General features: G+C 41.0%; 1 protein-coding gene across 5 annotated transcripts in view; it reads left to right on the forward strand.

The window, feature by feature from the left end:
- Window positions 1–13252, forward strand: part of LOC122543853 (acylphosphatase-2-like) — a 65267-nt gene extending 52015 nt beyond the window's left edge. For all 5 annotated transcript variants that reach the window (XM_043682683.1, XM_043682685.1, XM_043682684.1 and 2 more), the window contains exon 5: window positions 12346–13252. In XM_043682683.1, the coding sequence (XP_043538618.1) occupies window positions 12346–12460 (115 nt within the window). In that variant the 3' untranslated portion in view covers window positions 12461–13252. The remainder of the gene's footprint in view (window positions 1–12345) is intronic.
- Window positions 13253–14324: the final 1072 nt, after the last annotated feature.

Genomic DNA, 14324 nt, shown 5'->3' on the forward strand with positions numbered 1-14324 from the left:
TAGGGGTGGCGGAAGTCACTGAGCGTGTGGCATCGGCGATGATGTGAGGGCCGGAAGTGGCTGTGGGAGTGGCCGTGATGGGGGCAGAAGTGACATCATCAATCAGCGTCGTGGTGGTAGCTGCATCAGCCGCATGGCTAATGGTGTTTCCGTGGCCAGGGAAATCTTCTGGAATGTTTGAGGTGCGCTGGTTATGGAGGTGGGTAGATAAAAGTGTTGTACTTACAGTTTTTGATGTTTGAGATGGAATTGAAATACTGTTTGTTGAGAGTATGAATTCTCCTGAGGATGTAGTACAGAGTGGGTCCTTTGCAATTCTGAGAGAGTGTGTCAGTGTTTATTGTCATTACAACTTTCAAATTGACAGCAACCTCTCGAATTTACACATTGTAATTAAAATGTGAAAGTCTAGAAGTTGCCATCAGTGATCCCATGCACCCCCATATGGTGCCTTGTTGAAGTCCCCTCTAACAGCAATCATCCAACAGCACTTGAACATACCCTTTTATCCTATAATACTGTACAGAAACCCAAAAATGTTACACCTATTGAGTGATGTGTAACTAGGTTTTAACAACGTACTAAATCTTAATATTGAACACCCTCTGATCCAAAAAGCAAAACTGCTATGTTATGTTGGTAGTATATAAATTCCAACAGTATAATTATTTTAAAGTTTGATGATACAATCTAGTCCTGTACATTTCTTTGTTTTTACAAATGAAGAATTTGCATTTTATTCCCTGGTTTGCTGTCAGTCAGAATGATTCAGTATGATTGACAGTTTAGCTTGTTTGATATCATTACCATTTATGGACATTTGGGAATGCCTTAGAGTTGGTGTGAGAATCACACTAGCATAAATAAAGGAGAAACGTGGCTGCGTAGCTGGTGTAGGAGGGAGGGCTTCAAATATGTAGATAATTGGGATGCCTTCTGGGGAAGGTGGGACCTGTACATGAAGGACGGGTTGCACCTGAACTGGAAGGGGAACAATGTCCTGGGTGGCAGGTTTGCTCGAGTGGTTCAGAAGGGTTTAAACTAGTATGGCAGGGGGGTGGGAACCTGAGCTATATACTGGTGGTGAGAGTTGATGGAGATGAGGCAATAGCAAGAGGTAGCGCAGCCAGTGGGAAGGAATTTCCTGGGAAAGAACGAAGGGATCGGTTAAAGTGTGTTTGCTTTAATGCAAGGAGTATCAGGAATAAAAGTGATGAGCTTAGAGCAGAATCAGTACCTGGTACTATGATGTTGTGGCCACAACAAAGACGTGGGTTTCTCAGGGGCAGGATTGGTTGCTGGATGTTCCAGGGTTTAGAACATTTAAAAATAGGGAGGGGGGAAAAAGAGGAGGGGGTGTAGCACTGCTAATCAGAGAGGGTATCACAACTGCAGAAGTTACCATTGTTGAGGAGGGTCTGCCTACTGAGTCAGTATGGGTGGAAATTAGGAACAGTAAGGGAGCAGTCACCTCATTAGGAGTTTACCACAGGCCCCCCAATAGCAGCAGGAAGATTGAAGAAAGCATAGGTCGGCAGATTTTGGAAAAGTGTGAATGTAGTAGGGTTGTTGTAATGGGTGACTTTAACTTTCCCAATATTGATTGGAACCTCCTTCGAGCAGATAGTTTGGAAGGAGCTGTTTTGAAAGGTGTGTTCAGGAGGGTTTCCTAACTCAGTATGTTGACAGGCCGACGAGGGGAGAAGCCATTTTGGATTTGGTGCTCGGCAATGAGCTGGGGCAGGTGTCAGATCTTGCGGTGGGAGAGCATTTGATGATAGTGACCACAACTGTTTCACATTCTACATAGCTATGGAGAAGGAGAGAAGCAGGCACAATGGGAGGATATTTAATAGGGGAAAAGGAAACTATGATGCTATCAGACGTGAGTTGGGAAGCATGGAATGGGAGCAATTGTTCCATGGAAAGGGCACTGTGGACATGTGGAGACTGTTTAAGGAACAGTTGTTGCGAGTGATGCATAAATGTGTTCCTCTGAGACAGGCAAGAAGGGGTAAGATAAAGGAACCTTGGATGACGAGAGCGGTGGAGCTTCTCGTCAAAAGAACGAAGGCAGCTTATGTAAGGTGGAGGAAGCAAGGGTCTTGCTCAGCTCTAGAGGATTATAGGCAGGCGAAGAAGGAGCTCAAAAATGGTCTGAGGAGAGCCAGGACGGGGCACAAAAAAGGCTTGGCAGGAAGGATTAGGGAGAATCTAAAAGTATTTTACACGTATGTGAGGAATAAGAGAATGATCAAAGAAAGAGTAGGGCCGATCAGGGATAGTATAGGGAACTTGTGTATAGAGTCTGAGGAGGTAGGGGAAGCCCTAAATGAGTTTTTCGCTTCTGTCTTTACTAAAGAAAAGGACCTTGTAGTGAATGAAACCATTGAGATGCAGGTAAGCATGCTGGAATGGATAGAGATTGAGGAAGCTGATGTGCTGAATTTTGACAAACATTAAGATTGACAAGTCGCCAGGGCCAGACCAGATTTGTCATCGGCTGCTTTGAGAAGCGAGAAATGTGATTGCTTCGCCGCTTGCGAAGATCTTTGCATCCTCGCTCTCCACTGGAGTCGTACCTGAGGACTGGAGGGAGTCAAATGTAATTCCTCTCTTCAAGAAAGGAAATAGGGAAATCCCCGACAATTACAGACAGTCAATCTCATGTCTGTCGTCTGCAAGGTGTTAGAAAGGATTCTGAGGGATAGGATTTTTGACCATCTGGAAAAGCATGGCTTGATTAAATGCAGTCAGCACAGCTTTGTGAGGGGCAGATCATGCCTCACAAATCTTATTGAGTTCTTTGAGGATGCTACTAGACAAGTGGATGAGGGTCGAGTGGTGGATGTGGTGTATATGGACTTCAGCAAAGCATTTGATAAGGTTCCCCATGGTAGGCTCGTTCAGAAGGTCAGGAGGAATGGGATACAGAGAAATTTAGCTGTCTGTATACAGAATTGGTTGGTCGACAGAAGGCAGCGAGTGTTAGTGGAAGGAAAGTATTCTGCCTGGAAGTCAGTGGTGAGTGGTGTTCCACAGGGCTCTGTTCTTGGACCTCTATTCTTTGTAATTTTTATTAATGACTTGGATGAGGAGATTGAAGTATGCGTCAGCAAGTTTGCAAACGACACAAAGGTTGGAGGTGTCATTGACAATACAGAGGACTGTTGTAGGCTGCAGCGTGATGTTGACAGGATGCAGAGATGGGCTGAGTGGTGGGAGATGGAGTTCAACCTGGATAAATGCGAAGTGATGCATTTTGGAAGGTCAAACTTGAAATTTGAGTACAGGATCTTGGCAGTGTGGAGGAACAGCGGGATCTTGGTGTGCAGGTACACAGATCCCTTAAAATTGCCATCCAAGTGGACAGGGTTGTTAAGAAAGCATATGGTGTTTTGGCGCTCATTAACAGGGGGATTGAGTTTAAGAGCCGTGAGATCGTGATGCAGTTCTATAAAACTTTGGTTAGACCGCACTTGGAATACTGTGTCCAGTTCTAGGAAAGACGTGGATGCTTTGGAGAGGGTTCAGAGGAGGTTTAACAGGATGCTGCCTGGAATGGAGGGCTTATCTTACAAAGAGAGGTTGACTGAGCTCGGACTTTTTTCATTGGAAAAAAGAAAGAAGAGAGAGGACCTAACTGAGATGTACAAGATAATGAGAGGCATAGATAGAGTTGATAGCCAGAGACTTTTTCCCAGGGCAGAAATTGTTAACACGAGGGGTCATAGTTTTAAGCTGTTTGGCGGAAAATATAGGGGGGATGTCAGAGGCGGGTTCTTTACGCAGAGAGCATGGAATGCATTGCCAGCAGCAGTTGTGGAAGCGAGGTCATTGGGGATATTTAAGAGACTGCTGGACATGCATATGGTCACAGAAATGTTAGGGTTCTTACATTAGATTTACCTTACATGAGGATCAATGGTTGGCACAACATCGTGGGCTGAAGGGCCTGTTCTGTGCTGTACTGTTCTATGTTCTAAATCCACACTACAGAAATTGGTAGACCTAAGTTAGCTTTTTTCAGGGTCATATTGTCATTTTGCTGCCAGTTGTGAAATCTGTATCTCTCATGTGTCTGCTAAAGACTGGACCATTTTTTCTTTTTGAATTTTCTTTAAATTCATTCATGGGATGGTGGTACAACTGGCTGAGCCAGTATTTATTGCCTGTCCCTAATGGGCAGCTAAGAAACAACCACATTGCAATAGATCTGGAGTCACATGATAGCAGAATTCCTTTCTTAAAAATGGGTATTTGCAACAATCGACAATGATGACCAGGTCAGCTTTTTCTGCCAGTTTGTTTTTTTTAAATTGACTTCAAATTTCACCATCTGCCGAGGTAGGATTTGAACCTATGTGACCAGAACATTAACTGGGGGTCTAGATTATTAGTCTGGTGACATTACCAATGTGCCTTGTCATCCCATAACTATGTGAGTGGGATATATGGAGCAAAAATGGCAGTTTTTAATGGAGCATGCCTGTTTAACCATTTGTTTTAATTAATGAAGAAAAAAATCCAGACTTCTTTTTTGTTGCACAATCTGCCCACCTGATCTTCCCTGTGTTCTCTTTCTGAGTGATTATTTTCACCCAAATCAAAAGAAAGAATGAGCTCTGCAGCTTGCAGAGTAGCATTAACAAAGATCTGGGTGCAGGATGTTTGTTTAGGATTAAAGTATGGCAAAGGTGGCAGTTACGTCAACCCATCAGACACTTAGGCATCAAGTATTGAACTATCAATGGTATGGATAATTGGGTATTAAAGCATCAGTAATAGAGTTAACAAGGTATTAAAGCATCTGTAATAGAATAAATTGGATATTAAGGTAACAATGCCATAGATAATCGGGTATTAAAATAAATGGCCTAGACAATCAGGCATTAAAATATCAGTTACTTAGATAAATATTGAAGCATCAGTGATTAGCTCATTGTCTAATATTACAAGTAGCTATTTAAAGTATGCCCCTTAAGAGTATCCAATAAGCTAAAGCCTCTAAAATAAATTAATGCACTTAATCAAGATTAATTACTTCAATTAGATTAAAGTACAAAATTAGCAAACCTGTATTTTAGACATTGCTATATTTTGTGCTGTTCATTTGGATACTTGAAGATTTGTCCTTTCTGTTACAATAAACTAGGGCAGGTATGCTATTTTTATAAATATATTGAGCATGAACTTGCAAATTCATTGGGGAAAGATGTGTGAATGAGGTCAGGTTATAAATGTACACAGTTAGTGGAATTGAAGGATGAGTTCTACTAAAACTGTCATGTGGGCTGATTTCTTGGTCAAGAGTTACACATTCAAAGATCCAGATCATGTTACAAAGCGATTAGGGCTGGGAAACAAAAATGTCTGCGTAAATCAGTAACAAGCCCTGAACAATACGTGCAACTTTTGAAAAGAGGCTCTCACTGTCCTGCCGTTTCATATGCTGCACAATGAGGAAGGTACATAATGAAAAACTGTATCTGGGGACTTGGATTCAAATCCCAATATGGCAAATGGTGAAATTTGAATTCAATAAAAATCTGGAATTTAGAGTTTAATAATGACCATGAAACTGTTGTTAATTGTCAGGTAAAACCTGTCTGGTTCACTAAGGTCCTTTAAGAGAAGAAACTACTATCTTTACCCAGTCTTGCCTACTTGTGACTGCAGACCCACAGCAATGCGGTTGATTCTTAACAGTTAGGAATGGGCAATAAATGTTGACCTAGCCAGCGATGCCCAAATCCTGAGAATGAATAAAAATAAACGAATTCAGGTCAAGTTTCTGACAAACTGAAGGAAGTAATTGCAAGTTTATCTATTTATGTAGACCCATCTCCTGTGGGTCTAAGCTACATTGTGTGTGAATAATTGAGCTGATTTAGTTTCATGCTTTCTGTCTGTTGAATTTTTCTCCTTCACATGCAGGAAATAAGACTTCTGTCTGTTGGGCTTTTACCTGTTCTCCTCAACATCTTCTGATTAGTGTCTTGGCTTTGAACTTGTATTGGGAGTTGGTGAGCGGCTGTGATTGTTTAGAATTGGTATGGTGTCTGTGACCTTGTTACGCTTCTGGTATTTGCCATAAGCTAATCGTGACTGCCATTAAAATTGCACATGCCACCGAAAATGTTCACTGACTCTTCAAGAAGCATCAGGAAGCAGGTTGTTTGGCATTTAATTCATGTTCACAATGTTGTTCCATTCTGTTACATTTTTCCATCACCCAGGAGTACCGTTTGTCAGCTTTGAAGGCTAACATTGGACTGTTTTGCTAAGACTTGTGACCTGTCCTCCATTTCAATGTTTGTTGTTCTGCTAACCTCTGGTTTTTGAAATTTCTGGTTTCAAATCCATATGACAGCCTTTAAGTTGTTTATAATGAATTGCTATACCTGGTGCTATATCTGTATCAGGGTAGTCGAAAGGATTTTAAATCAGTTCTTTTAAATGTTGTTAAGTTCTGCTCCCAAGATTTAAAATTCACATTTTGAAGCATTTGGGGATGCGGATGAAAACTCAATACAGAAGAAATTGGATCCACTTAAATCCTGAGAGAGTGTTATCTGCATACCATATCAGCGAGACTCATAGGCAGTTTCTTAAATCCGTGCACTAAGCATTTCAGCATTATAAAGGTTTCTGAGGTTAACCATCATTGGATACCAATCCTAGGAGCAGGGTGGCTGGTTTTGATACTAGTTCAACTTGTCAATTCCCAGAGTGTGGGTTCTTTAATGAAGGGACTTGGCCACAATGACGTTGGACAATAAATCAATGCCATACGTAGCCCACTAACAAGGATAGCGTGGTGCGCTTTATTTCATTTTAATGGGGCGTTATAAAGTAGTATAAAATTTGCTGTGAATTACTGAATTTATTCTCATGATCTATAAAACAAATTAGCCTGTTGGTTTGCAATGAGTGTTCATCAGTCTAACTCTCTAGGATGGTGAACTGTGTTTGGGATTACAATCTACAATGCACACTTTCTCAGGCGAAGCTTGGGGAGGGAATATGTTAGGTGTCAAATAAATTGCCAAACCCCTGACCCACCAGGAAAGCTCAATCAGTCAAATGCCAATCAACGTAAGAGCTGAAACAGAAATTGCTAGAGAAACTCAGCATGTCCAGTCAAATCGGTGGAGAGAAAGCAGAACCAGCATTTCCGGTCCAGTGGCTCTTCTTCAGAATGTTTCTGTTTTGGTTTTGCATTTCCAGCATCCACAGTTCTTTGTTTTTGTTATCTCAACTTAAGAGCTGACTGCCTGGCTTCGGCGAGCTTGTTGACCTATTGCACACCTCAATAATAGCCCCCGGTTCACCAGAAGCTGGCAGTGTATCAAAGCCTGACAACCTTTGGGTTTTGAAGACCACTGGTCAAGACATACACCTCAGGAGACCAAAGAGCCAGAAGTTTGGCCTTTCTCTTTTGCTTCTCAAAATGCTGTGGGTCGCAGGGAGGCAAGGGCCAGGATGAGTTTGAAAGGCTGGCTCACCTGACCGTACTTCCGATTGCCAACAGATTGGAGCCTTAATTGTGGAGTTGAGTCATTATGTCATAAAGCTAGGCATAAGACAGTAAAGATCAACTTCTGATTATATGTGATGCAAGATCAGCTAATCGTAAAGACTAATGGTGCTGAAGCCAAGGGAATACCTATTGCAGAAACAGAATTCATAGCAATGCTATTTTCGACAACACTCCAGAGCTAGTAAAATGTACTCTGATGCTGCTGTACATCTGTACTTTATGCTCTGAATGAAGTTGATGATTTGTAGTAACTCCATTGATGTACATTAAATATAAATCGTACTTCCTGTAAGTTTAATTGAGTGGCTATAAAAGTGCCTAAAAGAAACTAGAATTATTGTATTGTGGACAAGCTTACTATTGGGTATGCTCAGTTGAACTTTGAAGTAATATTTCATCTAATGCATTTAATTTAATTGGAGGATGTGCCTTGGAGAGCAATGCCTTAAAATTTTGATGTTTCCTACATTACAATGATGACTAGACTATAAAAACTACTTCATTGGTTGTAAAACTCTTTGAGATGTCTTCTGGTTGTGTAAAGTGCGATATAAATGCAAGGCTTTCTTTCTTCCACGTAGAAAGTGAGGACTGCAGATGCTGGAGATCAGAGTTGAGAGTGTGGTGCTGGAAAAGCACAGCAGGTCAGACAGCATCCAAGGAGCAGGAGAATTGATGTTTCAGGCATAAACCCTTCATCAGGAATGCAGGGCTGATGAAGGGCTTGTACCTGAAATGTCGATTCTCCTACTCCTCGGATGCTGCCTGAACTGCTGTCCTTTGTTTCTTCCATGGTAATATTATCTTTATTATATACTAAGCAAAAAACTTAAAATCAAAGATATTCATGTAAATTGAAATATCTCCAGAAATCCATCTGATGGGTAGTGCTTGCTAATTGTTATTTTAATTTGTAACATGGGTGATTTTATGGCAGTAAGGATACCATCCAGCGGTGTGTAATAACATCTCTGAACAGGAAGACAAAACATCTGTGTTTGTAAGAGCTTTTGTGGCCCCATGGTAGTATCCCTACCTCTGTGTCAGGAGATCTAGGTTCAAGTCCCACTTGTTTTAAAGGTATGGAATAACACCCCCTGAACAGGTGATTAGAAAATATTTAAGAGCAAAGTTCTTGGTACAGGTGATCTAATGTTTTTTTAAATACAGCTGAGTTTTTGCACCCTCCAACTCCAATTTGATATAGCCCCTCTCTTATTCCCTATCTTTCCCTTTTATTGTTGCTGCACTTCCCCGGTATGTAGTGTTTGTAATTTGTTATTTTATTTGATGAAATGGGTGACTTGGTGCTTGGAAAAAACAGCTATCTTCTACCCCCATTTGAGTGTTGGCTGCTTGACAGGAAAAGGATGCAGAAGTGAAAGGTGGAAACTGATATTTGCATTATGACATAGATGTACAATAAAAGCTTTGTAAATCTCTGGAAATCTTTTGTTGTTTAATTCAACATAAGGATATTGATGTTTGAAGCAGTAGGAGCCATAATTTGAGTTGTCACCTTTTGTGGATAATAGTTCAGGTTTTGATCATCATGATACTCACTTCATTACGAAAGAATTTGTAATCCAATGCTTCAATTCTGCTATACAGTAGGTTAACCCTCGCGCTGACAGTCGAAAGATTGACTGTAACATGTTCCATTCTGATGCTTTCTTTGCAATTGTGACATTGTTTTGTATGAGCATTTTTAGAGAAAATGAAAGCATATTGTTTACAAAAACTCTTTTCAGTAGTGATATGTTGAATCCCTGAAAGGAATTCAATTAAATTATAGGCTCTGCTCTCCCTTCATTATTGTAAAATCAGTAAATAATTTCTTCAGTTCATCTAACTGTTGCTAAAATCCACAACCAGTCTGGAAATTGCTAAAAGCTAAATGACCTGTAAAATGATCTACCTTTGTTCAGCAACATGTAATAAATAGCCCAGGATTCGATACAATTATTCAAGAGAAACCCTTAGCTCAATTTGATGTAACATTGCAAGTGTGAATCTGCAGGACCATTCAAACATTAAGGCATCAGTATGTGGTCTACCAGACAACAGTGAAGTACCAAGGTGCTGCAAAAGCAATGCTAACTGAACTGCAAGTTGAGAATAATACTTATGAGTTGAGGGCTGACAGCACGGTGCATTTTGATGGTAAAATTGATCCTTACTATCCATATAATGGGAGGATTAAAATATCCATCCAATACAGATTCTTCAATAACATCCAATGAATCATGATCATTGTGTAAATTCAGTCATATGTAACTCAATTCCAAGAGATACATTTACTTTGGCATTTGTTAAAATGCACTTATGAAATGCCGCTATGCATTTTTCTCTTACGTGGGAGAGGTAAATAGAAAACGGTAAATAGTGTACTTGCCCACCAAGAACATCCAATAAAAGATAAAGGTTAACAAATTGCTACCTTTTGAAAAGGTCCGGATTGATACCCAACCATAAAGGGAGCCAAATTTTAGAGACCAAACATCTGATCCTGCTCTGTGGTCTCCAAAGTATTTGATTAGATTAGGTTCCCTACAGTGTGGGAACAGGCCATTTGACCTAACTGGTCCACACCGACCCTCCGAAGAGGAGCCCACCCAGACCCATTTCCCTCTGACTAATGCACGTAACATTATGGACAATTTAGCATGACCAATTTACCTGACCTGCACATCTTTGGGAGGAAGCCAGAACACCCAGAGGAAACCCCACGCAGACATTGGGAGGTTGTGTAAACTCCATACAGACAGTCCCCTGAAGCTGGAATCAGCCCGGGTCCCTGGCGCTGTGAGGCACCAGTGCTAACCACTGAGCCACCATGCCGCCCTCCTTCTGCATGGCCTTCCCTTTGAGATCATGTCTGTGGGGTGATGAATGATTTCAGCCTTGCTCTCCAACAAGCCAGTCAGTCATTGGTCTTGGCCAGATTGTTACTCAAAAAAGGGGAAAATTTGAAGGGGAATTAAGGGACAAGTTTTCCACGCAGAGGGTGATGTGTGTCTGGAATGAACTGCTGGAGGAAGTGGTGGAGGCAGGTACAACTACAACATTTAAAAGGCATGTGGATGTGTACATGAATAGGAAGGGTTTAGAGGGATATGGGCCAAATACTGGCAAATGGGACTAGATTAATTTAGGATACCTGGTTGGCATGGCGAGTTGGACTGAAGAGTCTGTTTCCGTGCTGTATAAACTCTGACACTTTCGTTGGGCAACAGTGTTTTATGCCCAGAACATGCTCTGTCCAATCTGTGTGTGACAGTCCTAACCATAACTGACTTGTAATTCCAGCAGGCATTGTATTTGCCCTGTGGCAAAGTGCCCACTGAAGCCTCTATTAAACAGTACAAATCATTACAATACATATATAGTGCTCCTTTGCTATTTTAATGGAAGACTTCACCTTTTTTTTAAGCTGATACTTCTTTTAACCAAAGAGGCAAAGGACCAACAGTTTATACATTCCTGGTCAAGTGAAAAATGTATCTTTACATCCAGTCTGTCAGAATTTTATACATTTCAATCAGATCCCTTTTCATTCTTCTAATCTCCAGTGGACACCTGTTCCAATCAACCTCCTCTCTCCTCGTGGGTCCAACCTGCCAACACTGAAATCAGTCTGGCGAACCTTTGCTGCATTGTCTCAATCATAGATGGAAACACACCCAAGCCCACTCCTGTCTTCATTTAAAGTCAGCACACATGCAATTTCTCACAGGCATCACTGTTTAGAAATCAGAAAACAGAATACTAGCTGACCTCCTCTGAACAACTCAAAACATCCTCAGACGCTGCCTGACCTGCTATGCTTTTCCAGCAACACACTCTCGACTCTGATCTCCAGCATCTGCAGTCCTCCCTTTGTCCAACTCAAAACTGAAGCCAATTTTGGTTTCTTCAACTGCTGGTGTAGATGAGCTCATCTAATTCAACTGGGATCAAATGTTGAACCTTCAGTTTCTCTGTTCCTTGAGTGATACATTTTCCCACTAAATCTTTAAAGAAGATCATTGCCTAGCAACAATTGAACTATATATAGGCTACCAATGGGTTTTTGGTACTAAACTAATTTACCTTTTGATATTCTATTCTTTTTGCCTCTTACAGTTAAATTTAGTGTGTTTGACAGTTCATTTTATCTGAATCTGAACAGAAGGTGCCTAGTCTGGATCATGCCACTGAAAGAACTGGCCCATTGCAAAAAAAATTCAGTTGTCTCTCAGTTCTGTATTGTCAGATCTTTGGAAGAAGTTGGATGATTAGTGGGACGCATCAATTTGCTGCTCCAATTGATTTAATTTTCAACAGGAAGCCTGTAATCTGTCTTTAGCTTAGTTTATAATGGTACTAGCCAATTTGTAGCCAAAGTGCAGAGCTCTTTCACTTGCGGGTTGGGTAGAATTGTCAGGAAATTCACCCTAAGCCATTGGCAAACCTGGGAACTGGCTATTAAGTGACATATGTCTTGGAAGCAGATAGTTGTCTGTTGACCTTTCGCCTGAGGAATATTTTGTGGCTCAAGGAGACCCAAAAAAACCAATACATGACTTTATGTGCAATTATAAACCTCAGAATCTCAAAAAGCAAAGTTTGCTTCAGTAAAAGCACGAAATGTTTTATCCAGGGTATTCATAATTTTTGGCACTGAGCATGTCCACAGTGTCATCGGTACAAGGACAGTGATACCAAACGCCAACACTGGTTATCCACTGATCTCTATCAATTTGCCTTTCCGGACTCTATGGCAGAATTTAAACATGGTTTTCTGTTCTTTTTTGTTGCAGGATGAACTGGCTGAAATCTGTGGGCAGCCCAATGTCTCGGATTGACAAAGCCCAATTCTCAGACGAGAGAGAGATCTCCAAACTGGATTTTAATAACTTCTCAACCAGATACTAGGATGTTGCAATAACTGGTGCTTGCTGAAACTTTGTTAATATCATCTTTAATGCCATACAGCTTGGAGAGGGAGAAAGAGGGGACATTTGTTGAATATGAGGGTTTGGAGAGTAACTTACTGAGAGAGTAAGGGGTGTAAGTTGCTTGCTATTCATGATTTTTTTTTGTTTTGATTCCCCCAATAAATTCTGAGTCTTTCCTGTCTTTGGGGTCTGGCAATCAATCTCCATGCATTTCTTTTATTTTAAAAACTGTTTATGCTGACAACATATTCAGCTCCATCAAAGTTAAGATTTCAATTGGTTCACCAGATGCTACAAGGAATTTTGTTGAGCAGAGGTGCAATGCTTCCTTTTCCTTTTAGTGAAGGTTGGGGACAAATCATCTGTCTCTCCATCTTTCATAAGATTTGTTTATTGCATTGTGGCTCCATGTAGTCCAAGTATTGCGAGTATACAGCTATAACTACCTCTTCACTTTAATTTTATGTTTTTTAAAAGCAGAGATCAGTCACCAGTCATCTGCTGGTCACTTGTCTCTGAGGTTATTCTGGTGCCAGGTCTAATGTAGGTCACTTCAGCTTTTTGATAGGTTGGCCGATTTGCATCATAAATGCTGCTGGAGAGCTGACTCTTGCATGCTAAAATCATCAGCACTGCAATAGCACAATGGTTTTTAGTAACTACTTAAAACAGCATCACTGTTAGTAATTTTTAAATGATAGAACTTATATGCTTTATACTTTTGTTGATGGTTCTCACATTTGGTGTAAACTGCTTTTATTAAACTGGAAGAGAAAATCTAATTGCGAGGGTTGTCTGAAATTTATAGTTTATGGGCATCATGCTATACTTCACTGCTGATTGCAGGATTGAATCATGTAATTAAAATTGTTTTGGATGTAAGTTTGCTCACTGAGCTAGAAGGTTCGTTTTCAGACGTCACCTAGTATGGTGACGAAACATCATCAGTGAGCCTCCGGTGAAGCACTGGTAGTATGGCCCACTTTTTATGTGTTTACGTTTCCTTGGGTTGGTGATATCATTTCCTGTGGTGATGTCATATCCTGTTCTTTTTCTCAGGGGCTGGTAAATGGGATCCATCTAACAACTGCTGCCTCACAGCGCCAGAGACCCGGGTTCAATTCCTGTCTCAGGCGACTGACTGTGTGGAGTTTGTACATTCTCCCTGTGTCTGCGTTGGTTCCTCTGGGTGTTCCGGTTTCCTCTGACAGTCCAAAAATGTGCAGGTTAGGTGAATTGGCCATGCTAAATTGCCCGTAGTGTTAGGTGAAGGGGTAAATGCAGGGGAATGGGTCTGGGTGGGTTGCGCTTCGGCGGGTCGGTGTGGACTTGTTGGGCTGAAGGGCCTGTTTCCACACTGTAAGTAATCTAAAACGAACACAGTGACTTGGATCCCATTTACCACCCCTGAGAAAAAGCACAGGAAATAACGTCACCACAGGAAATGACATCACCAACCCAAGGAAACCTAAACACATAAATAAAAAGTGGGCCATACCACTAGTGCTTCATTGGAGGCTCACTGATGATGTTACCTAGTATGGTGATGAAAAGTCTGAAAATGAACCATCCAGCTCAGCTAGCAAACCTATATCCAGAGCCTCAACCTGAGCTACAAATCTTCTTAAAACCCACTAAAATTGTTTTATAGGTTACTGTCACTATAATTTTGACACTGTTCAACATATCAGCCCCTGTTAAGTGTTATGTCATTTTGAGTCCTTGCAGATGACAATTGAGAAATTCCAAGTTCTTCATCTATTTTTCAATCCAGAATACCCTGTACAATAAATGACACAAAAGCCAGATGCTGGATTCTTCAAGCAAAAACAGAAAATGCA

Source organism: Chiloscyllium plagiosum, chromosome 45 (assembly GCF_004010195.1).
Source record: "Chiloscyllium plagiosum isolate BGI_BamShark_2017 chromosome 45, ASM401019v2, whole genome shotgun sequence".
Taxonomy (NCBI): domain Eukaryota; kingdom Metazoa; phylum Chordata; class Chondrichthyes; order Orectolobiformes; family Hemiscylliidae; genus Chiloscyllium; species Chiloscyllium plagiosum.